Source organism: Pelobates fuscus, chromosome 4 (genome assembly GCF_036172605.1).
Source record: "Pelobates fuscus isolate aPelFus1 chromosome 4, aPelFus1.pri, whole genome shotgun sequence".
NCBI classification, from domain to species: domain Eukaryota; kingdom Metazoa; phylum Chordata; class Amphibia; order Anura; family Pelobatidae; genus Pelobates; species Pelobates fuscus.
In genome coordinates, this window is record NC_086320.1 from 340,160,043 (window position 1) to 340,184,644 (window position 24,602).

Sequence of the window (24,602 nt, forward strand, 5' to 3'; positions counted from 1 at the left end):
CCCCCCACCGCAACACACACACACACACACACACACACACACACACACACACACTGCATTCATACACACACATACACTGCACTCATACACACACACACACACACACGCTGCACTCACACACGCTGCACTCACACACGCTGCACTCACACACACGCTGCACTCACACACACGCTGCACTCACACACACGCTGCACTCACACACACGCTGCACTCACACACACGCTGCACTCACACACACGCTGCACTCACACACACGCTGCACTCACACACACGCTGCACACACACACACGCTGCACACACACACACGCTGCACACACACACACGCTGCACACACACACACGCTGCACTCACTCACACACACGCTGCACTCACTCACACACACGCTGCACTCACTCACACACACGCTGCACTCACTCACACACACGCTGCACTCACTCACACACACGCTGCACTCACTCACACACACGCTGCACTCACTCACACACACGCTGCACTCACTCACACACACGCTGCACTCACTCACACACACGCTGCACTCACTCACACACACGCTGCACTCACTCACACACACGCTGCACTCACTCACACACACGCTGCACTCACACACACACACGCTGCACTCACACACACACACGCTGCACTCACACACACATACGCTGCACTCACACACACACACGCTGCACTCACTCACACACACGCTGCACTCACACACACATACGCTGCACTCATACACACACTGCACTTATACACACACATACGCTGCACTCATACACACACTGCATTCATTATACACACACTGCATTCATTATACACACACTGTAAATAAATATTCAATTAATATATTTTTTTTTAGGATCTAATTTTATTGAAAAATTTACCAGTAGCTGCTGCATTTCCCACCCTAGTCTTATACTCGAGTCAATACGTTTTCCCAGTTTTTGGGGGTAAAATTAGGGGCCTCGGCTTATATTCGGGTCGGCTTATACTCGAGTATATACGGTATATATATATATATATAAATAAAGCACTCTTTTATTGCACTGTTATGTTTTTAGGTTTTTTTTGTTCTTTTTATTAAGACATATTGTATAGAATTGTCTTTCATCAACTGTATGTAATTATATACTTTAATTACTTTTTGTATAACTTCAGCGTGGACCACCACCAGCACTGTTTTTCACATGGTTGTGGGAATTCCTTGTAGGTGGATTGCTGCTCATTTATAGATGGAAAGCACCACACACATACCTTTATTCCAATGAAAAACTATCAAAATACTACAAAAGTAAAATAGTTTTTGTAATATTAAATCATTTTAAAAATTCATGCAAAAATATAAAATCATTAGAAAAGCTTATCCAACAATATTAAATTGAGGCCATGGTCTCTATTTTTCATCTTTGTTGTCATAATCTGGCAAATATTATAATAATTTTCAAGAATAATGTTTCAGTAATGTTGCATGTGGTTTTATTTAGCTGTAATACCATTTTCTGGGAATTATATGGTATTAACTAATGCCATAGTAACATATTCTGTATTAGTCAGTTAAACTCTGCAACTCATACCCTCCAGTTTATCCAATGTATGAGAAAACAATGACATTGTTTTAATAGTCTTATAGATCCTAAAGAATGCTGAATGAAAATAAATGTTTTTTTTTTTTAAACTAAAATAGAGATGCTTGATGAACCATTGGTCAATATATTGCAGTCAGAACTGTAATCCTAAGTGCAGCCATCTGTCTGGTCATATACCATCAGGCTTGTCCACCTTTTCTGCAGACCATGCACCTTAATGCCCATGGCCACAAGAACTTTGATTTGCAAAAAATTAACAAAAGGAGGGATCCGCACTCACATAATGGTGCTGGTGCTTCCAGACTTGGGGCTGGATCCCCTTATTCAAATGATAAAACAGTAATATGGTGCAGGCACTCAAGCTTGAAAAAGATCTCAGTAGAGATCGAAACGTTGCACTTTGATTCTGTTTTCCAGTAACTTTGAAATGGACTTTGGAGGCCACAGAACACAAGTTGGCTTGCTTTGTATGCCATAGGTGAAAAACGTTAGGCTTACCTCTATTTAAGGATAATGGGAACAGCAGTTCTATATCACCAAGATAACTTGTCATTTTTTTTGTAAACCTGAAATTACTTTCTCTGTAATAGTAAATATTGGATACATTAAAGCTTTTTTACAATGTGTTTCTTATAATAAAGTCCTGAAAAATACCTATATATATTTTTTCACCTTGCAGATTGACTTCAGAAACAAGCTATATCTTGCACCATTAACAACGGTATGTAATGAATATCCTTCTCAGTTCCAATCATACAAGTTTCTGCTGTCCTTCAATCAGTTACTTAAAGGGACACTCCAGGCAGCCCTTTTTTACTCACCTCGTTCCAGCGCCGGGAGCCTCGTGAAGCAGCGCCCCCTATTTCATCAAAATGCCGAAATAGGCGGGCGCGAGCAGGGAGCAATCATCCATGACGCACATGCGCACATACTTTATAGGGCGGCATTCATGCCGCCCTATGAAGTACTGAGCGCACTACCACGCATGCGCACGGTGTGCGTGGCCGCGAGCTGATCTGACTGACGGCTCAGCTCGTGGTCTTTGCCCGCCCCCTCTCCTCTGCTGACAGGCAGGAGAGAGAAGGCACGCACACAGTGCCTTCTCTCTCCTGCACACGTCAGATGTATTTTAATACGTCTGACGTGTACATGGCCTTTTTAGGGCCATACATGATAGGAAGTCCCTCTGGTGGCCGTCTGAGTGACGGCCACTGGAGATATTCCTATCAATCAATGTAAACACTGTATTTTCTCTGAAAATACAGTGTTTACATTAGATTGCCTGCAGGGAGCTATAGATCTCACCTGAACAACTACATTAAGCTGTAGTTGTTAAGGTGACTATAGTGTCCCTTTAATGATCATTGCCAATGACCCTAACTTTATATATTGCTGTCATTATACACTGCTGTTTTTAATGATTGTTTTCAAGTGTATTATTTTGGCACTGTCTTTCCAGTTAGTATATGTGCTAGAACATAAGGTAGAGTTGAGATTAGGACGGACCTAATTTTTAACGTATTTGCTCAAGGGGCTCTACACCCTGTGCAAACTAATTCCTTCCAAGACTTTCTCTGCTGCTGGGCTCCTAATCCCATATTCTGGCATGATAGTTTTCACAAGGAGAGGGAAGCTGGTGGGGGCTGATTAACAACACATTTTCCTAAATAGTCTATAATGGTTAGAAAAAAAATACATTGTACAAATCCTGATTTTATGTCGGATTTATGTTTAAAAATGTAAATATATTTTTTAGTGTTTTGTGTGTTTATGAAGGCAATACATATTTAGATTCGTATTCATGTTCTTTTTGTATTCTACTAATGTAAGCTGGATACTATCTATATTTTATTTCTGTTCCGGTTAGTGTGGCAATCTGCCTTTCAGGAGAATATGCAAGCGTTATGGCGCAGACATTACCTGTGGAGAGATGGCAGTGTGCACCAATATCTTGCAAGGTCAGCCTTCTGAATGGGCATTACTAAGGCGGCATCACTCCGAGGATCTTTTCGGAGTACAGGTTTGTCTCAGCTAACTTTTGAAGTGGTTACAAACAATCACACATGAGATGTTGAGTCTCCCTATGAACTTAGCAAGTTTTTCATCTTTATATGTGGATAAATCCAGAATTATGTTTCAAAATATCCATTTATACACACATGGGTACCCTGAGTGTTAAGAATCCAGATTCTGTGTGCATAACTTGTAAAATTATATACATTTATTTTTCCTTTCAGATTAGAGGCAGTGCTTATACCACAGGGATATCCAATCTGGAGGGAAAAAACAGGCAGGCAAATCTCCAAACATTTTAATCCCTCCCCTAATTACCTCCTTTCCCATAAGTAGCAGCTCCTCCTGATCATCCCCAGTTCTTTGCCTGCCTTCGGCAGGGGAGGTTAGACAGGAGGTTCTCCAGGAAGTAGGTGAGAAGGGCTGAGGCTCTGGAGGCTCTGCTTCCTTGATGTCCGGTAAGTAGCGTTCAACACGCCGGCCGGCGTGGTCACTCAAATTTTATGTTGCCGTCTTTTGCCGTGCCAGGTGCCGGTATGACGAAGGACGCAGGCGTGCGTCGGCTGGGAGGTCCTGTCGGTGGAACGCACACACAGGTTGCGTTGCGTTCCACCAGGGAGTCGCAGAGCGCTATGCACATGCGCAATGCGAACCTGGATTCAGGCGCCAAATTTGAACTGGACGTTTTCGTTTGGTTACAGGACTTATATGAGCATTTACCAGCAGCAACCTCTGTTTGCCAGGAGCTCTCAGAACGGTTGTGAAGTGTGTTTCTCACCTGCCCTCCAACACACTCTCAGGCCATTTAAGGTAAGACTGTTAAGTTTTCATTTTAAATGGTTCTTAGCCTGAATCCGTAAGGAGAAAATTTTGATTATTTTCCCCTTTCTTGTTTTCTTGTTTTCCCAGTATGTCTAATCCGGAAAGTATGGATAAAGTTGCTGAGAAGGGGAAATGTGCATCTAAAACCAAGCATTTAATGTGCTCTGTGTGTGGCCAACCTATGCCTGATGGTTGTAAAAAGAAACTTTGCTCAGTGTGTTCAAAAGAAGCTTCAGAGGAAGCAAAGAGAACAGAAATGTCCACTTTTCTCAGCTGGTTGCAGCAAAGTATGCAGCAAACATTTGTGGATATGCAGTCAGCTGCATTACATTCAGTCCAGGCTTCTGTTGCCCAGGATTCTCAGATTGTAAAGCATGCTAAGAAAAGACTGAGATCTTGGGAAACTTCTGATACTAGTTCGGGAACTAGTGGTTCTGAGTATGAAGATAATTCAGGCAGTGATTCCTCAGATGAGGAATTTGCCTTCCCAGATGAAGCCATTGGGAAATTGATTAAAGAAGTGCAGTGCATCTTTGATTTTGGGGGAACAGGGAAAAAGTCCAAAGTGTTTCCTTTTCACCCACAGACTAAGGAATTGATTTTGAAAGAATGGAAGTTCCCTAGTCACAAGCCGTTTATGTCTAAGCATTTTAAAACTCTTTTTTCCATAGAATCAGAGCAAGACTGTAAGCTGGATACGGTCCCTGTAGTGGACGTCCCTATTGCTCAAATAGGTAAAAAGACTACTTTACCAATTGGAGATTCAAGCGGGCTCAAGGATGTCATGGATAAACGCATGGACTCCTCTTTAAAGAAGTTGTTCATCTCTTCTGCAGCCCAAGCTAAAGCCTTGATTACGGGGTCATCCGTTGCCAAGGCCCAAAAACTTTGGTTGGAAGAACTAGAAAAGGTATATACGGGAGAAGCTAAGGAAGACCCGTTAAAGCTATTAAAAAATATCAAGATGGCGTCTGATTTTTTAGTGGATGCCTCTACAGAAAGCCTGAAATTGTCGGCCAAGAATATAGGTATCTCAACAGTCGCCAGGAGAGCGCTTTGGCTTAGAAATTGGTCTGCAGATGCGGCATCTAAAAATTATCTGTGTGAACTATCTTTTGAACCAGGAAGACTTTTCGGTTCTAAGCTGGATGAGCTGTTGAAACAGATGAAGGAAGGAAGGAAAGCTTTACCAGTATCATCAGTATCATTCAGAAGTTCCTTTCGTAGAAACTATTTCAGAGGTCAACAGCAAAGAGCCTTTGATTATAGGAAGAAGGAAAGGTTTACTGCCAAGAGAAATAAAAAATTATGACGCCAGGCCGGTGGGTGGAAGGTTGAGTCACTTCCTAGAGCATTGGAAAGAGACGACATCAGATCGCTGGGTCCTTACAGTGATAGAGCACGGATACGCTCTAGAATTATCACAAGCCCCTATAAGCAGGTTTCTATGTTCCAGGGTTCAGTCTCTAGATATGGAACTCTCTCTGATGCGAGAAGTGTCGACTCTGTTACTAAAAAGAGTAGTGGAAGAAGTTCCTATAAAGGAAAGACATCAAGGCACCTATTCAAGACTTTTCTTGGTGCCAAAACCGGATGGTTCGTTCAGACCTATTCTAGATCTAAAAGCCGTAAACAAGCGGATTATCAAAAAGAAATTCCTCATGGAATCAGTAAAATCAGCGGCTCTGCTTATTCACCCAAAGAGTTGGTTTGCGTCCCTGGATTTGAAAGATGCCTATCTTCATGTACCCATAGCGGAATCCAGCAAAAGTTTTCTACGGTTTGCGGTGTGCTGCCAATCGGTAACCAAACATTACCAATTCAGAGCACTGCCTTTCGGCCTCTCATCAGCGCCCAGAGTATTCACAAATCTTCTAGTAGTCGTTTCAGCTTTTCTAAGAGGTATGGGCATCGCTGTCATTCCATATTTGGACGACTGGCTGTTGATTGCAGAGTCCCAGGTTCAACTACAGTTAGATCTGGGGACAGCCATCAAATCGCTGGAAAAGCATGGCTGGCTAATAAATTTCAACAAATCGGAACTAGTGCCAGTTCAAAGGATCCAGTTCTTGGGTCTAATTTTGGATTCTATCGCAATGAAGTTATTTCTGCCAGAAGAAAAGAAACTAAAGATCAAGCGGTTAATCCGGAATCTCAGAGTAAAAAGTGTGTTTTCAATCAGAGAAGCCATGTGCTTGCTGGGTCTGTTTACAGCCTCAATTCCGGCAGTCGGTTGGGCAAAAGCCAGAATGAGACCTCTACAAAGAAACATTCTGCTAGTCTGGAATCGACAGGAACTCGGCCTAGATGGGCTGATGAGGTTCAACAATCTAACTTTGAAAAGTCTGCAGTGGTGGACATCTTCTCGATTCCTCCACGAGGGTCTGTCATTCCGGATGAAGTCCTTCACTATAATAACAACAGACGCCTCTGCGCTGGGCTGGGGGGCCCATCTGGGAGACATAAAGAAGCAGGGGTCCTGGCAAGAGAAGGATATGAGAAGTTCCTCGAACTTCAGGGAATTAAAGGCCGTATGGATGGCACTCTTGGCGTTTCAGTTTCTCATCAAAAATCGGCATATTCAAATTCGTTCAGACAATCGTACGACAGTGGCATATTTGAACAAACAGGGAGGTACGAGATCAACAAGATTAGAAAGCCTGTGTTCAATGATCATGCTGTGGGCAGAAGTGCACCTTATGTCCATCTCTGCAGTTCACATTTTAGGAAAATTCAATGTGGTGGCAGATGCCCTGAGCAGGCATCATTTGAAACAAGCAGATTGGTCCCTGTCATACAGAACTTTCAATTTCATCACAGACCGCTTCGGTGTTCCAGAGATAGACCTGATGGCATCCAGAATGAACAGGAAGACAAGACGATTTGCGTCCCTAAATCCAGCAGACAGGCCGGATTTCATAGATGCCCTGTCAGTTCCATGGAAGTTCAACCTGGCTTATATCTTTCCGCCAGTAGTGCTTATTCCCAGAATACTTCAAAAAGTAAGGCTGGAAAATGTAAGAATTATCCTAATCCTTCCATGGTGGCCGAGAAGAAGTTGGTTCTCGGTTCTCCTGAACTTTCCGGGGGCCACCTTTTGGAAGTTGCCGCTTTCAGGAGAAATTCTAGAGGACGCCATGGTGCCACTTCCGACCCTTCGGAAATTCCAGTTGACGGCTTGGTTTCTGAATTCCAGATTTTAGAGAGCAAAGGTCTGGATCCTGAAGTGATAAAGATCCTGTTGGCAACTAACAAGGAATCGACGTCTAAGATCTACACTAGAATTTGGAAGATATTTTGTCAGTGGTGTTGTAGGTTTAAAGTCAACCCGGTTTCCGCGTCCATTCAGAAGATCCTAAGTTTCCTTCAGATGGGATTTGCAAAAGGCCTTAAACCTGCATCGTTGAAATTACAAGTTTCTGCTATCAGTTTCTTCTCCCTCAGATGCCTGGCCTCAAATGTTCTGATTTCTAGGTTCTTCAGAGCTCTGAATCGTTTGGTGCCCTATGTTAGGGAAACCTGTCCTCCCTGGGATCTAAACTTAGTCCTTTCCGCGCTTTGTGAGCCGCCCTTTGAACCATTGGAGGAAGCTTCCCTAAAGCTCATTTCATTGAAAACTGTTTTTTTGGTGGCTATTACATCTGCTAAAAGAGTTTGTGAGATCCAAGCTCTTCGGGCAAATTTTCCTTTTTTAGTTTTTCATCAGGACAAGGTGGTTCTAAAGCTCGATCCTTCATTCAGCCCGAAAGTTTTTTCTGTTTCAAATGTTAACCAGGAAGTGGTCTTACCAACTTTTTGTCAGAATCCATCTAATGCCTTGGAAAGCAAATTTCACTGCCTAGACGTCAAGAGATGTCTTTTGCAATATCTAAAAGCGACAGAATCCTTCAGGAAGGATAACAGTCTTTTTGTATTATTCAAGGGCACAAGGAAAGGCATGAAAGTTTCGAAGAGTTCTCTGGCTAGATGGCTGAAGGATTGTATTCAGTTGGCGTATTCCAAGAATGGCATGGATCATGCAGGCCCTTTAAAGGCCCATTCTACTAGAGCTGTTTCAACGTCCTGGGCTCTGCGAGCAGCTGCTTCTCCTTCTCAGATTTGTTCAGCGGCTACGTGGTCCTCTCTCCATACTTTCTCAAGACACTACAAGTTGGACATACTGGCCTCGGAGGATGCAGCTTTTGGGCGCAAGGTGCTTCAAGCAGTAGTGAAATGAACCAGCCCTCTGGATCTGCTTTATTATATCCCTGTGGTATAAGCACTGCCTCTAATCTGAAAGGAAAAACATAAATTTTACTTACCGAAAATTTCTTTTTCCTGAAGATTAGAGGCAGTGCTACAATTCCCGCCCCTTTTTTTCTAATAAACTAAGTAATTTTGCAGCTATTTGGCTTATGTATTGTCTGGGGATGATCAGGAGGAGCTGCTACTTATGGGAAAGGAGGTAATTAGGGGAGGGATTAAAATGTTTGGAGATTTGCCTGCCTGTTTTTTCCCTCCAGATTGGATATCCCTGTGGTATAAGCACTGCCTCTAATCTTCAGGAAAAAGAAATTTTCGGTAAGTAAAATTTATGTTTTTCTCATACTTTGAAATGGCTGAGGATGCTACAATTTGTGCACAGTTGGAAATAGCCTTTTTATTTACAGTAATGAACATTTCTTACTTGTATTGTCATTTGTGTATTGTATCAAGCGATCCAATGTTTCTTGTCATTGAGCTATGTTACTTTAGATTGCTGGACATTAATATGGGACTACACTGATTAAATTTCAACTCCAACACATAATGCCATAGTCTGCTTTTTAATCCTCTCAAAATGTGTTTAGAGCCTTATTTGAGCTTTTACATATTGAGTGATTAATATACATTTTTTGTTTCTTCAGCTGGAGGGTGCCTTTCCCGACACAATGACAAGGTGCGCAGAACTTATTAACAGAACCATTGAAGTTGACTTTGTGGATATCAATGTTGGTTGTCCAATAGATCTGGTGTACAGTAAGGTAAGAATTGCTTCTGCACCAGTCCATACATACATACATACATACATACATGTATTATTATTATTATTTTTTTCTACTTTTAGAAGCAGTGGAGTGTGACTGTTAACAAATTCATAGTTAAGCACAGTAGAGGGTGAACTTTGCTAATAATAAAAGTCTGAAAAGGACCTTTTTTTTAATGGTTTGAAAGTCATATTACAAGTCTATATTGTGAACAAAAAATATGCACGTTATAATTTGTCAAAGTATTTTAAGTTAACATGGAATTCATATCATTTGTAGGGCTCAGAATTGCAAGCCTTATGCTACTTGACAGGTCTATCAGGATTATTCACTAAAGTGAGAATTCAAGGTGAATTCAAAGTTCAAAATAACCAAACTGCAAAAAATTAAGTTAAACGAAGTCAGCTATGCTTTCAATACTTCTCTGACCTTAAATTTACTGTGTATTCTCTTTGAAGTCTCACATTATTAAAATCCCTGCCAAACGTACCCACCACTGCAAGTCTGGAGGGTCCACGGTACATTCACAAGGGGTGAATTTCTATGTGCTATTGCATAGTGGGCGAGTGGAAATTTTTATATCATTTATATTTTTCTGAAAATTGCTTGTATCTTTGTTAGCATAGTCTGGTGCACTGTCATTTTCTAGGGACTTTGCATAATTTGCAAAGACCCCCGTTGGTGACATTACTGCTGGTGGTCAGGGGGAGGTGGGATTTGGGAGGTAAGATTTATTTGAACTTGTCCCTCATGACCGCCGACATGAGCTGACATTACTGCTGTATTTTTGCGCATGCGCAGCTTAGAGGTCTATCGAGACTGCAGGATCCTCCCTAGATACAGCTAATATCTATGCATATTTTTTCTATGAAAATCCAACAGTCAATATATTTCATGAAGATCTTACATTTAATAAATACTGATTTTGCAGAGTGGGTTGATGGTGCTGCTTTAAAGTAGGACAAGCTTGCATAAAGCTGCAATGCTCATAAGATGCTGTCTTGCACTACCTGCAGCATCCCTACAGCGAGCTATTCAGCAGGCTTGCACAATCTTGTAAAACAAAAGACCCTTGTTCTATTGCAGTTGCATTATTCATGAGTGTAACAGGCATTTCACTTGCAAGATGTTCCCTATTCACATGCTTATTATTGCACTTATTTGAATCATGTTTGCAAGCTCTGTTTTAATGTATACACATTTTTTCTAATGTTCGTTGTCTAGGGAGGTGGCTGTGGATTGATGAATAGAACCAACAAATTTGAACAAATTGTAAAAGGAATGAAGTCTGTAAGTAAATCAAATAGGAGAGTTTCTATTTCACATGTTCAAAACATTGACTTGATAATCTATAGCCAGGTCTGAGAATGAGGTTTGCGATAATCACACACACATTTTGAAAAGCCAATTGTTTTTAGTGATGGGTAAATAAATGCAGACTAGTGTAAATATTCTCTCAAACTGTACTTTTGGAAATAATAATGTGTGTGGGGAAATTGTAACTAAAAATTAGTAATTATAATTGTTAAGGTAGAAGCAGTGTAACATTTTGAATGGAACTTACATATTCTTCCACTGAGAAAATGTATCGCTCTGTATTTGTAGGTGCTTGATGTTCCCCTAACGGTGAAAATCAGGACTGGAGTTCATGAAAACCACAATATTGCTCATAAATTAATCCCAAACTTAAAAGAATGGGGTGTCTCAATGATTACAGTAAGTCTGAATATTAATATCATATTTTTGCCTTGTATACTGTTGCAGCGAAGTTCTATTTTTTACAGTTGTTGGGATGTATCAAGTGTTTTCTAATCTAGAACTCTCGCGTCTGAGATGCTGTATTGAGTTAAACTGATTTCTTCATAGACATCTCTACGCAAAGTTAAATGTATTATTGTACACATATTGTACACATAGTGCCCACTATTTTTTTTTCTTTCATTTAGCAGGTATTGTTTTTATTTGTACTGTTAAATTTGCCCAATGTTAGTCTTTGTGGAAATTATGCAATACTCCATCGGAATGGTCTTTTATATTAGGTAGGTTACAGGCAATGTTGTGTTAGTCTTCTGATAACGCAGCAAATCGCTGCACAAAACTCTCATTGCAACATGCCTCCACTGATATAGCATAGGAGCTTAGCCAACATGTTTGGAAGGATACAAAATAATGCACAAAGTGACTCATGTTTTGTGAAATATATTAATTAGTATTTTAGTATGATTGTTGGTTTAACTTTGTAATTAACATTTAGGTTTTGCCTAGAGGCTAATAAAATATACCAGGGCTTGACAAATTTGTTTGGAATATAGGAGCCAGCTAAAAAAGTTAGGAGCCAGTAATTTTCAACGAGAGTGCAATTCTTAAAGGGACACTATAGTCACCAGAACCACTAGTGCTTGATGTAGTTATTCTGGTGTCTATAGCCTGTCCCTGCAGGCGTTTCAGTGTAAACACTGCCTTTTCTGCGAAAAGGCAGTTTACATTGCTGCTTAGTAACACATCTAGTGACAGTCACTCAGATGGCCACTAGAGTCCTGGGTCACTGCTGCACCATGTGCAGCACCCATGTTCAGTGTCTCCAAGCTCTGCATGGAGGCGCTGAATGTTCCGCATAGAGATTGATTAATGTAATGCATCTCTATGAGGAGATGCAGATTGGTACATTTGCTGCGCATGCACAAATCCTCCCAATGTTTTCCTAAGGGAAAGCATTGCCTTAGCTGAGATCATAAAGATTGATCATCTGCGCCATGGCGAAACTGGCACGGTGTGGGAAAATGGGAAGAAAGGTGAGTACCTTGACAGGCTCTCACACACTCTTACGCTGACAACAGGCTTGCACGTACACACTGACAGGCTCACACACACAGACTGACAGGCTCTCTCACACACACTCTGACAGACTCGCTCTCACACACACTCTGACAGACTCGCTCTCACACACACTTTGACAGACTCGCTCACTCTGACAGAACACACACACTCTGACAGGCTCACACACTCACACACGCACTTTCTTGACATCCTCACACACACTCTTACGCTGACAACAGGCTTGCACGCACACACTCAGACAGGCGCTCAAACACACTCTCTTGAGGGGCTCTCGCTCTCACACATACATACAGACACTGACAGGCTCACTCACACACACACACAAACACATACACTCTGACAGGCTTGCTCACACACATACTGACAGGCTCGCCCACACACTCTGACAGGCTCACGCACACACACACACACACATTTTTGTTTGAATTGAAACCCACTCAGCCTCCCTACCTTTGGGAGAGCTGAGAGGGTCTTTCCTGGGATCCAGTGGGGCTGCACTCTTCCTATGTGCGAAGGAGCAGTACTCTGCCTGTAGCTCCTCTCTGCTCCCTCGTGCTCTGTAATGATGCCGGGGCCGGAATGACGTCATATTCCGGCTCCTGACATCATTAGCCAGCGCGAGGGAGCAGAGAGGAGCTACAGGCAGAGTACTGATTCCTCGCGCGCCGCCGCCTCCTCCATGCTCTTCAGGGTGGGCGGCCACCTCCATGTACCTGCCTCCAATATTCTCAATGACGGCCGCCGTCAAAGCTCCCTCCCAAACTAGAGAGCTGGCAATTCCCAGACGCCAGGGCGATCTGTCGACTGGGATTTGTTGAGCCCTGAAATATACAGTTAATGATTTCCATTACATTTGCATTTAAAATATTAATGTTTTTCAATAATATTAAATTATTGCTTTTATTTCTTTAATATTTTATTCTAGCTTCATGGAAGGTCTAGAGAGCAGCGTTACACAAAACTTGCCGATTGGGATTACATTGATCAGTGTGCAAAAATAGCAAATCCAATTCCACTCTTTGGTATGTATACTCTTATAGAATGCTAGTGTTTTGTGTGTTTTACAAACATGAAAATGGTGGCTGCTGATATAGCGGGACACTGTTAACTCAAAATGACTGGTATATTCTCTTTATTTAAATATCTCTTGCAAGGGAAATGCCTCAGTGTGTTTCACTTCTTTTGATCTCAAAGGGTTACTTTACTTTAAAGAGAGTTTCTTAATACAATTTTGTTTTTGGTTAGAGTAACCTTGGCTTGCCCCCCACAACTTCCCAAGGAAAAAAACAAAACAAAGTATAAACTTACCTTTGATCCTGCAGCCCAGTCATCCTCTGGTGGAGTGATGGAGACCGCACGGGTGGGGGGGCATGTATGCTGATGACAGACTCGAAATAAGCTCAGATATAACATTAGCCAGTCTGGGACTCTCGGTACAGGATGACTAATGATGCTGCCGCAGGTGGAGTTACAAACTGAAACATGGCACATGCAGTCTCCAAGCACCATATTTAATGGAAACCAAATGGGAGTACTGAAGTGGTCATGGAGCTTTTGTAGTAACCAATGAATGAATGTCTTGGTATAGGCCAGGCATAGACAACCTTCAGCACTCCAGATGTTTTGGACTACGCCTCCCATGATGCTTTGCCAGCATTACAGGTGTAACAGCATTATGAGGGATGTAGTCCACAACATCTGGAGTGCCGAAGGTTGCCTAACCCTGGTATAGGCTTTAAACCCTAGAGCCAGAGAATGGCTTTAAGAAAAACCAAACAAAAACCAAAAATGCCTTTTTATGTGCCCAATAGGTTTTAGTTGTGTGTCCACTTTATTTTTCTTTGTGCATCTTTACAAAATGTTTTTTATATATTTTTTTTTATTATGAACAAAATCATGCAGTTCATATTAAAATGCCATATGGAAGATAAGAAATCCATTTTAAATTGTCACGTTGACAGAATTGCATAATGTACTAATAACTAAATCACCACTTGTATTATTTGTTACCAAGAAAAAGATTGCAGACCTTGCAGAAAACCTTTGCTTAGACTTGATTGAAGTCATTTAACATGGCAACTGGTTAATTTATGAATGTGGTAATATTTTTATTTTTTTATCAACTTAACAGCAACTGTGCTTAGCGCAATGCATTTTGTCAGTGATTTCAGTGTAGCTAGTGTGATGCTACGTCTGCATGTGGCATCTACTTTTTATCAACAGAATGCATTAATTGCAGTGACTATATAGCATCCATGGAAACCTACGGTACATTTTTCACCAAAAAGAAAAAAAACGATTTGCTTGCTTTTTCTTTGTTTGTAAGAAGTTAATCCTATACTTTGCCCTGAGATTACTAAAAGGCCTAAAATAAAACCATTTGACATTCAAGTATTACAGTAATCCCAGGTAAATAAAAAAGGCTGGACAAAAAAAGTAATTTTTCATTTTTAGCTTGCAGTGTATTGTGTTTTACAGTCCACTAGAGGGCACACCATCAAATGATCAAAACAACAAATTATAAATGGAAATGGAAAAAGAAAAATTGCTAAACATTCTACTGTGTGTTTGTATAAGGGCTGAAGGCTAGGACCTAATTGTTCTTCATGGGTCTAATAGATTAATGTGCTCAAGCAGACTGCTAAGAGAAAGTTGTATACTGGTGGGTGGGCACTTGAAAACATAGCTTAAAACATATAATATAAAATGATATCAAACACTGTCTGAACTCATAGGAGAATAAATCCTTAAATCATTTTTTCTTTGTGTGCCTCCCCCTAGAATAATGTAGTTGTGGTCGGTTAATATCGTATAGTGAAATACCTTGTGATTGGAATTAAGTCGGTGTGGTGTGCCGGAACCGACGTAGAGGGTAGGCCTGAAAAAGAGGGCCCCCCCTGAATGAATTGTATAAGAGGGAGAGGTGGGTGGGGTGAACAGCGTGCGTACGGCAGGTAGGAAGGGGGGGGAGTAGCGTTTATATGGAACGCTTAACTCCTCCCACAAATACAGGCCTTACGGCCTTAAACTTGTGGTCGGTTAATATCGTATAGTGAAAAACCTTGTGATTGGAATTAAGTCGGTGTGGTGTGCCGGAACCGACGTAGAGGGTAGGCCTGAAAAAGAGGGCAAAAGGAAATGCCAGAAAAACACACTTATAGCACTATATAAAATCCGTTGTCTTACTACTCATGCGTTGGGAATGTTCCTGTATAATATAGCTGATTCCTAGTGCCTCTAATTGTTTGTTCCGGCGTACTGCTACTGGATGTCGTGCTTATAGAATGGATGTGAAAAATAGGAGCCGGTGGTCCTACCTACACTAATGACAGGAGTGTGAATGTAGAATCGTATTTAGAAGTAGTTAGGGAATAATTAGTAGGTCAAGTGTCTTGATTGTCTGGTTCGAATGTTGACGTGACGCGGTGTAGTGTTTGTACCTTCTTAAATTTCCTTGGGGAGACATGACTTACCAGTCTAATTAGTTGTGATCGTGGAGTTGTAGGGTTCCCGAACCCTTGTATGGTTGCAGGCACATAGATTTAAGACCTGGTTGTGTGGTGCGAATGCTGTTTAGGGAGTCTGATACTGCCCGGTATTCCCATCTGTGTACGTACGTACTGTAGAGCGATAAACCAATTATCTTTTGATATCTTGTGTAAAAAACGGGGTATGGTTTGAAAGGTTTGTCAGAAACGTGTATGTCAGTTCGGAACAGTGCGTCCGTGTGCGTATGAAGGTTTGAATAAAAGGTGGCAAAAAATGTAGAAAAGACTACAGGGTGATCAGTATGCCTGTGGAAGTCATGCTCCACTGATTCTTGGAAGAATGTCACAATTCTGTTATATGTATCGTAGAGCAAACGAATAATGTTCTAGAAGATGGCTTGTGTCGAGCCCCAACAGCCGAGTGACCGGAAGGGGATGCTAAAATGCGGATTATGCTTGAGAGATGTGAGTTGGGTGAGGTACGAGACTGAGCGACTCTTGGTTAGTCGGCCCTAATAGATACGAAGATGCTGCAATCCCTCATCCGACGTTGCCTTTGTAGGACATCCTGAAAAAGAACATGACAACAACAATGAACTCAAATAACAACAACACGGTTAAGTACAATAGAACTGGCTGGCTAACTAGTGCCGAAGCGAAAAGCTCACTACCCCGTGACAAGTGAGGCCCTGCTAGTAGCCAAGCGGCTGGCGAGAGGCTCTACCTATGATTTGGGCGTGGGGCTCGAGCCACTAGCGTGGTGGCGGGGAGGCGGCCTCTCGGTGACAGTAAAAGATCCAAAACGTGTGGCCGTGTCAGGTGAGGCCCTAACTATAAACCCGATAGGTGGGTGAATGCGAGGTTCTAACTATGATTTGGGCCGTGGGGCAAAAAATCTCCGTGTTGAGATTGGGGAGTTGGCCTCGCGGGTCCAGCTACGTTGTACAGCTAAGGCCAGCTCCTGACCCTAGATAGCCAGTTCTCTGACCCTAGACGGGGGCTTGATAAGGGGGTAACGTAAGGTGCTTGGTAAACACAAGTTGTGGTGTCAGTAGAAGGAACTTTTAACAGAATCCTATTATTCATTTAAGAACAGTCATGTAATGGTATCTCACATTTATACATTCCTCTAACAGCCTACAAAATGTATAGATGTAAGTGTAGTACAGTACAGAGCAGAGTGTAAGTCAGGGTTTACACAATGGTAATTTTGAAAATGCGAAGGGCGGAATAGCCCGAACGTGGCTATACCCGCCGGTACCTGGACGTTCAGCTGGAAGTGTTTCGGTAGAGTTTCCCCGAACGGAGGGGGCAGCTCTGAACCGGCGGGACGTGCGGCCGGAAACCGGAAGTGCGGGGTCATCGAGGAGGACCAGTGAACCCGGAAGTGCGGCTGTCACGAAAGCGAGGTGAACAGCGTGCGTACGGCAGGTAGGAAGGGGGGGGAGTAGCGTTTATATGGAACGCTTAACTCCTCCCACAAATACAGGCCTTACGGCCTTAAACTTATAATTTCTGTTTACTATATGATATAGTATTTAATAGCATTTTACTTAGTTTGCAATATTGTCTGGACTTCTAACTATTAAGCAATCACCTTTATAAATATTTTGGGTATATTGCATCCCAATCCCTTTCAACTAGTTTAAAACATAAATATGGCTTCTGGACTCCTATTTGGTAGACCATGGTATCTTGCAATAATAATGTTTAATGTGTATTTGGTAGTATTGCAGTAATGTTTGCATGGCTTGCCCTTTGAGCAGATAAATTCTTGAACACACCCTCTGCCTGTTTAATTTAGTCTAGTGTTACAGCTGGAAATGGATATTGAAGAGCAAATAACAAAGCTGTCCCATGCTGTTTAAAGTGCGGATAGGAAAGGTTATATTCTTTTTGCATTTGATACTTTAGAAACTCTCAAATTTTCTTAATTCTAATTTTAATTCTGATTGATTTATTTTAAGTGCTGCGTTCAACATATTCCTCCAGTCTGCTCTTTAACAACTACTCGAGTAGCTGGTAATTGACTAGTATGAAATGGTGGTAATCCATCAACTGAAGTGCCATCAGATGCCCACATTGTAAACCATATGTATAACAAGTGCTATCCTTGACAGGAAATGGTGACATACTTTCTTATGAAGATTCAAACAGAGCTTTGCAGACTGGTGTTTCAGGAGTCATGCTGGCCAGGTAAAAAAAATAAAAAAAATGGGATTGCAGTGGAGAGATCTTCCTGAGTTTTGTGTTTTAACTAAACTAAGCATCCATATGATATTAGGCACCATATTCACAAATCATTGGTATAGCACATGTGCATTCTGTGGTCATAAATGTTGTGTGTAACGTCAAGGGGGTCTGCCTTGACATTGGCAGGCGGGCATTCCCTCCAGTGACCATTGGAGTAACTAAATGACCTCCATTTGTTTAAATATACATAGGGATTAAGGAGAGAGCGCAGGTAAAATTTCTTTGGTTTTTACTATATCATATATATATTTCAAGCAATTTCTCAGTAATATGTACTCAATCATATATACATACATGTTTCAAAAATGATTCCCTTAAACATGATTAGTGCACATAGTCAAGCAGGGATGCAGTCTATATTCCCATAAAATATAGACTTACATGAAACAAAAAAACAAGTGCAGTGCGTACTGTATTTGTAGCTTTATATATTCAACATTTTCTTATATATTGCAATATTAATTAATTTGCACTTTAGAACAGTATCAGGAAACACTTGCTAATAAGCTATGTCACTACACTATTTCTGCAGCTGATTACCAAATACATTTAGAATGAAACGTTCTTGCATACTGATTAATACCTATTTTTTAATGTAATTAATGTGTGCACCTAATTTAGTACTGTGTATATTTATTCACTTCGCCTGCTTTTTAATTAATTTAATTATTTAACTACTTTATATAATTTCAGAGGAGCACTTGTAAAGCCCTGGATTTTCACTGAGATTAAAGAGCAGCGACACTGGGACATTTCCTCTACAGAAAGATTTGACATTCTCCGAAATTTTACAAATTATGGTCTGGAGAACTGGGGTTCAGATTCCCAAGGTGTAGAGAAAACAAGAAGGTTTTTGCTAGAGTGGCTGTCCTTCCTCTGCAGGTAGGGTGTACTTCCTCATTTGTAAGTGGGGCCTGTAGCGTATACAGAGTACTTTTGTGGTAATTTAGCTTAAAGGGTTACTAAAAGTGGAAGTATCTCTTCACATGCAGAGATACTTCCACTTTTATCCCGGGGGCATAAAAAAGAATCCTAATGAGCCGGTACCCTTACAGGCAGCGCTGGACCGCACCTGCAAGGGGAAACCTACATCTTCCCTATTTTTATTTTATTTTAATTTTAACACTCCCTTCCCTTGTACACCCCCCTCTCCCTCCATCTCTCCCCTTTCTGGCTCACAGAGAGGAAAGAAGTGATGTGGCATTATGTGCGGGACTTGGAAGAACCTTGTCCCGTGCTGGATTCTAGGTAAATTTATTTATTTTAATCTTGTTTTACAAGGTTTTTAGCATAAAAATGGGGTGGACAAGTCAAGTTAATATTGCCCAATGATGCATTAGAAAATAACATTTATTGTAAACCAGGGTTGGAGTAGCCTTTTAAACATCTGAAAGTCCAAGGTAATTGCTTCATGAACACATCCATAAAGCACTGAAATCATTAAAGGTGTGGCATATAAAAATTTGGAATAGGTTCTTTGACATAGAACATCTTTGGTCCTTACAGGATTATGCATTGGAAACATAATACAATTTTTGAGTTGGCTGTCCACATGAATTCTTACATTTTAAGGTTTGCTGTAATCGCCCAAATGTTTATTCTTGATCAATGCATTCCCTTTCCCTTTTAGTTTTTCTCTAGCTATTGATTTTAGTTAGCACATTACAAATTAAAAATGTTACAACCAAGAATAAAAAATCGAAGCAGTGAACATACATTGAAGATTGATTTTTTTTTTTATATATTTGCTATAAATGTTTTTATTTTATGTAGGTGAATGAGTCACCAATCTAAATGTAGTATTACTTTTTCCTTATTTTCTTTGCATATGTACAGGTATATCCCAGTAGGTTTATTGGAACATGTACCCCAGAAAATCAATGAACGTCCTCCCTACTATCTGGGTAGAGATTACATGGAGACTCTAATGGCGAGCCAAAATGCATCTGACTGGATCAAGATCAGGTAAATGTGGATTTAGGAAGTGTATTGTTTTCTGAACGCAGCTGTACTTAAAGGGACACTGTCACATGAGTTTTCTGCACAAATCAAAGGCTAAATAAGCTATCTATTGCTTGTGCTTTTATACACACATAGAAACACATATGCACCTAGTGGGTTTTATATTTTAACTTCGATCACATGTTGCATACTGAGGCACACCATGTAAATCATTTAACCCCTATGGTGCCATGTGTGCATATAGCATTTTGGAGGATTGTCTGAGTCCCTATGTGCTTGTCATAGGCTCGTATGTATGTGTATATATATATATATATATATATATATATATATATACACACTGCTCAAAAAAATAAAGGGAACACAAAAATAACATATCCTAGATCTGAATGAATTAAATATTCTTCTGAAATACTTTGTTCTTTAAATAGTTGAATGTGCGGACAACAAAATCACACAAAAATGGAAATCAAATTTTTCAACCCATGGAGGTCTGGATTTGGAGTCACACTCAAAATTAAAGTGGAAAAACACACTACAGGCTGATCCAACTTTTATGTAATGTCCTTAAAACAAGTAAAAATGAGGCTCAGTAGTGTGTGTGTGGCCTCCACGTACCTGTATGACCTCCCTATAACTCCTGTGCATGCTCCTGATGAGGTGGCGGATGGTCTCCTGAGGGATCTCCTCCCAGACCTGGACTAAAGTATCTGCCAACTCCTGGACAGTCTGTGGTGCAACAAAATGGTGGATGGAGCAAAACATGATGTCCCAGATGTGCTCAATTGGATTTAGGTCTGGGGAACGGGCGGGCCAGTCCATAGCATCAATGCCTTCATCTTGCAGGAACTGCTGACACACTCCAGCCACATGAGGTCTAGCATTGTCTTGCATTAGGAGGAACCCAGGGCCAATCGCACCAGCATATGGTCTCACAAGGGGTCTGAGGATCTCATCTCGGTACCTAATGGCAGTCAGGCTACCTCTGGCGAGCACATGGAGAAATGACACCCAACACCATTACTGACCCACTGCCAAACAGGTCATGCTGGAGGATGTTGCAGGAAGCAGAACGTTCTCCATGGCGTCTCCAGACTCTGTCACGTCTGTCACATGTGGTCAGTGTGAACCTGCTTTCATCTGTGAAGAGCACCGGGCGCCAGTGGCGAATTTGCCAATCTTGGTGTTCTCAGGCAAATGCCAAACGTCATGCACGGTGTTGGGCTGTAAGCACAACCCCCACCTGTGGACGTCGGGCCCTCATACCACCCTCATGGAGTCTGTTTCTGACCGTTTGAGCAGACACATGCACATTTGTGGCTTGCTGGAGGTCATTTTGCAGGGCTCTGGCAGTGCTCCTCCTGTTCCTCTTTGCACAAAGGCGGAGGTACCAGTCCTGCTGCTGGGTTGTTGCCCTCCTACGGCCTCCTCCACGTCTCCTGATATAATGGCCTGTCTCCTGGTAGCGCCTCCATGCTCTTGACACTACGCTGACAGACACAGCAAACCTTCTTGCCACAGCTCGCATTGATATGCCATCCTGGATGAGCTGCACTACCTGAGCCACTTGTGTGGGTTGTAGACTCCTTCTCATGCTACCACTAGAGTGAAAGCACTGCCAGCATTCAAAAGTGACTATAATTCCCACCTGTTGTCTATCCCATTTGCACAACAGCATGTGAAATTGATTGTCACTCAGTGTTGCTTCCTAAGTGGACAGTTTGATTTCACGGAAGTGTGATTGACTTGGAGTTACATGGTGTTGTTTAAGTTAATTTTTTTGAGCAGTGTGTGTGTGTATGTGTGTGTATGTATGTATGTATGTGTATATATATATGTGTGTATATATATATATATATATATATATATATATACACTGCTGTGCTGTCTGTGTAAGGGTGCTGTGTGTGTGTGTGAGGGTGGTGTAAGGGTGCTGTTTGTGTGTGAGGGTGCTGTTAGCGTGCTGTGTGTGAGGGTGCTGTGTGTGTGTTTGTGAGGGTGCTGTTAGCGTGCTGTTAGTGTGCTGTTTGTTTGTGAGGGTGCTGGTAGTGTGGGTGTTGTGTGTTTGTTAGGGTCCTGTTAGTGTGCTGTGTGAGGGTGCTGTTTGTGTGATGTGTGTGTGCGAGGGTGCTGTGTGTGGGTATCGTGTGTTTGTGAGGGTGTTAGTGTTTGTGTTTGAGATGTTAGTGTGCTGTGTGTGAGGTTGCTGTTTGTGTGTGAGGGTGCTGGTAGTGTGCTGTGTGGGTTTGTTAGGGTCCTGTTAGTGTGCTGTGTGTGTGAGGGTGCTGTGTGTGGGTGTCGTGTGTATGTGAGGGTGCTGTTAGTGTGCTGTGTTTGTGAGGGTGCGGTGTGTGTGTGTGTTTGTGAGGGTGATGTTAGTGTGCTATGTGTGTTTGTGAGGGTGCTGTTAGTGTGCTGTGTGTGTTTGTGAGGGTGCTGTAAGTGTGCTGTGTGTAGGTGTTGTGTGTGTGTGTGTGTGTGTGTGTGTGGCGCTGTATGTGTGTTTGGGTGATTGTGGGGGTGGAGGTGTGGGCAGATTAGTTAATATCCACCATCCCTTCTTACCTTATGTAGGGAGGGGGGTCCTTGTTGCTGTTGCCATCCCTGGTGGTCCAGTGGAGAGTGAACTCTAGCCTGCGGGGCTAAAGCTCACTCTCGGGTGATCTGAGCGTTGTCGTGGCAACACTCACATCTCGTGAGAGGAACCCGGCAGAGCTGCTGGCTAGAGCTCCCCGGGTCCTCTCCTGCCTCCCTCCCTGCCTGTGGGTCGGTGAGGCCCATGTAGGCTTCCAGCAGAGCCGGTGCTTAGATAGCGCCGGCTCTGCATGAGCTGACAGGGGAGATCCTGAGCTCTCCCCTGCTGGTCTCAATCCATAGGCGTGCCGCGAAGATTAGGGTGTGCCCAGGAACAACCGGAACACCCCGTGCGCACGCCTATGGTGCTTGTACTGCATTTCCAGAAAATACTCAAGCATGGGTGAGCATGCCTAGAGCATCATGGGGTAGTGACATACACTGGACAATGAAGTACTATGGAAGTTCAAGAAGCACACTAACCACCATAAACACGGACACTCCACTGTCTCTTGACCACTTCCGCTTTAGTGGAACTTTGTGTGTCATTGAGGCTGACAGCATTGCAAACCATTCAGGAGAGCCCCATAATTTGTTGAATGCACAAACTGGGGTGAGGGGAAAAGCCAAGAGAACATTTGCCCTATAATCATTACATTAAGTTAATTTGTCGTTATGGCTCATGAGATGCCCTTTGGTATGTGCATTCCATCAGTCCAGCCTTTAAATGACGTTTGAAGTACACTACAATTGTAATAGTCGCTTGCTGTGCATGTCATTTGGGGGCATCCTGTATTAGTTTGGTTTCAATCTTAGAGGAAGAGGTAAGGACAAATCTTGTATACAATAGCTGGAGAATGGATGTATGAAATATTATCTAAAGGTCCTGCTTTGCCGATGACTGTTTTACTTGAATGTGAAAATAATTTTAAATTTTTTTAAATTATTTTTTTTGTAGATGAAAAGAAAAGCTGAATTTATGATCTTTGTTCTTTCTGTGTTCACTTTTAAGCCCTTTAAACTTTCATATATTCTAATCCATATTTCTTTTATTACAGTGAGATGCTCCTGGGACCTGTTCCGCAGATGTTCACATTTTTACCCAAACACAAAGCCAACTCTTATAAATAACAAAGAAGTTAACAGACATGTTTTAAGGTGTTTTCAGAACAAATGGAAATGCTGTGATTTTTTGTTTTGGTTTTTATAATAAAAAATCCCATTGGGATATTCATGAACCTATGGCTTCCCAGATTTATTGAATCATTCAGTATTTTAGCAGTATGATTATCTGTAAGTTGAGAGAAACAAATCTACTATTGTCTTATTTACTGTGTTACATTAACAGATGTATACCGACTGCAGTAAGCCTGGAGGAAGTAAATGTTTATAAATCACACTAGCCATAGTCACATAGCTCAAAAGAGACTTGAGTCCATCAAGTTCAGCCTTTCTCATATATGTTTTTGCTGTTGATCCAAAAGAAGGCAAAAAACACAGTCTGAAGCGCATCCAGGTTTGCAACAAAGTAGGAACAAAATCATTCTTGGCCCCAAAATGGTAGCCAGATATCTCCTTGTATCAAGCAGCTATTACCCCACTAATTAGAAATTATATCCCTGTATGTTTTTTCAAGTATTTATCCAATTGCTGTTCAACCCCTTAGTGACCAGACCATTTTTCAATTTTCTTACCGTTAAGGACCAGGGCTCTTTTTACATTTCTGCGGTGTTTGTGTTTAACACACTTTTTCTAACCTTGACCCCCAAAATCTTTTACGGATCTACAACCGCCAAAAAATCCCAGTGCTAAATAGTTTCTACATTTTGTCCTGAGTTTAGAAATACCCAAGTCTAAAATATGCATATAAATAGCGTCTATCGGTCGATCAGTGAGGTAAACACCCCAATTATGATAATTAGGTAGTAAATAAATCGAAAGATATCAGTAGAGAGGAAATAAATAAAGTAAGGAAACCCTTGTTCGGGGGGGGGGGGAACAAGTCAGAGAAAACAAGTCATTTAACATGGCAACTGGTTAATTTATGAATGTAGTAATATTTATTT

General features: G+C 41.7%; 1 protein-coding gene across 1 annotated transcript in view; it reads left to right on the forward strand.

Annotated features, from left to right (window-relative positions):
• The window catches only part of DUS3L (dihydrouridine synthase 3 like), a 33,507-nt gene extending 9,733 nt beyond the window's left edge, over positions 1-23,774 (forward strand). The window contains exons 5-14 of the mRNA XM_063450761.1: positions 2,260-2,301; positions 3,448-3,600; positions 9,302-9,418; positions 10,646-10,711; positions 11,027-11,137; positions 13,185-13,281; positions 17,868-17,943; positions 18,694-18,882; positions 19,837-19,965; positions 23,595-23,774. Of these exons, the coding sequence (XP_063306831.1) occupies positions 2,260-2,301; positions 3,448-3,600; positions 9,302-9,418; positions 10,646-10,711; positions 11,027-11,137; positions 13,185-13,281; positions 17,868-17,943; positions 18,694-18,882; positions 19,837-19,965; positions 23,595-23,667 (1,053 nt within the window). The 3' untranslated portion in view covers positions 23,668-23,774. The remainder of the gene's footprint in view (positions 1-2,259; positions 2,302-3,447; positions 3,601-9,301; positions 9,419-10,645; positions 10,712-11,026; positions 11,138-13,184; positions 13,282-17,867; positions 17,944-18,693; positions 18,883-19,836; positions 19,966-23,594) is intronic.
• The last annotated feature ends 828 nt before the right edge of the window (positions 23,775-24,602 follow it).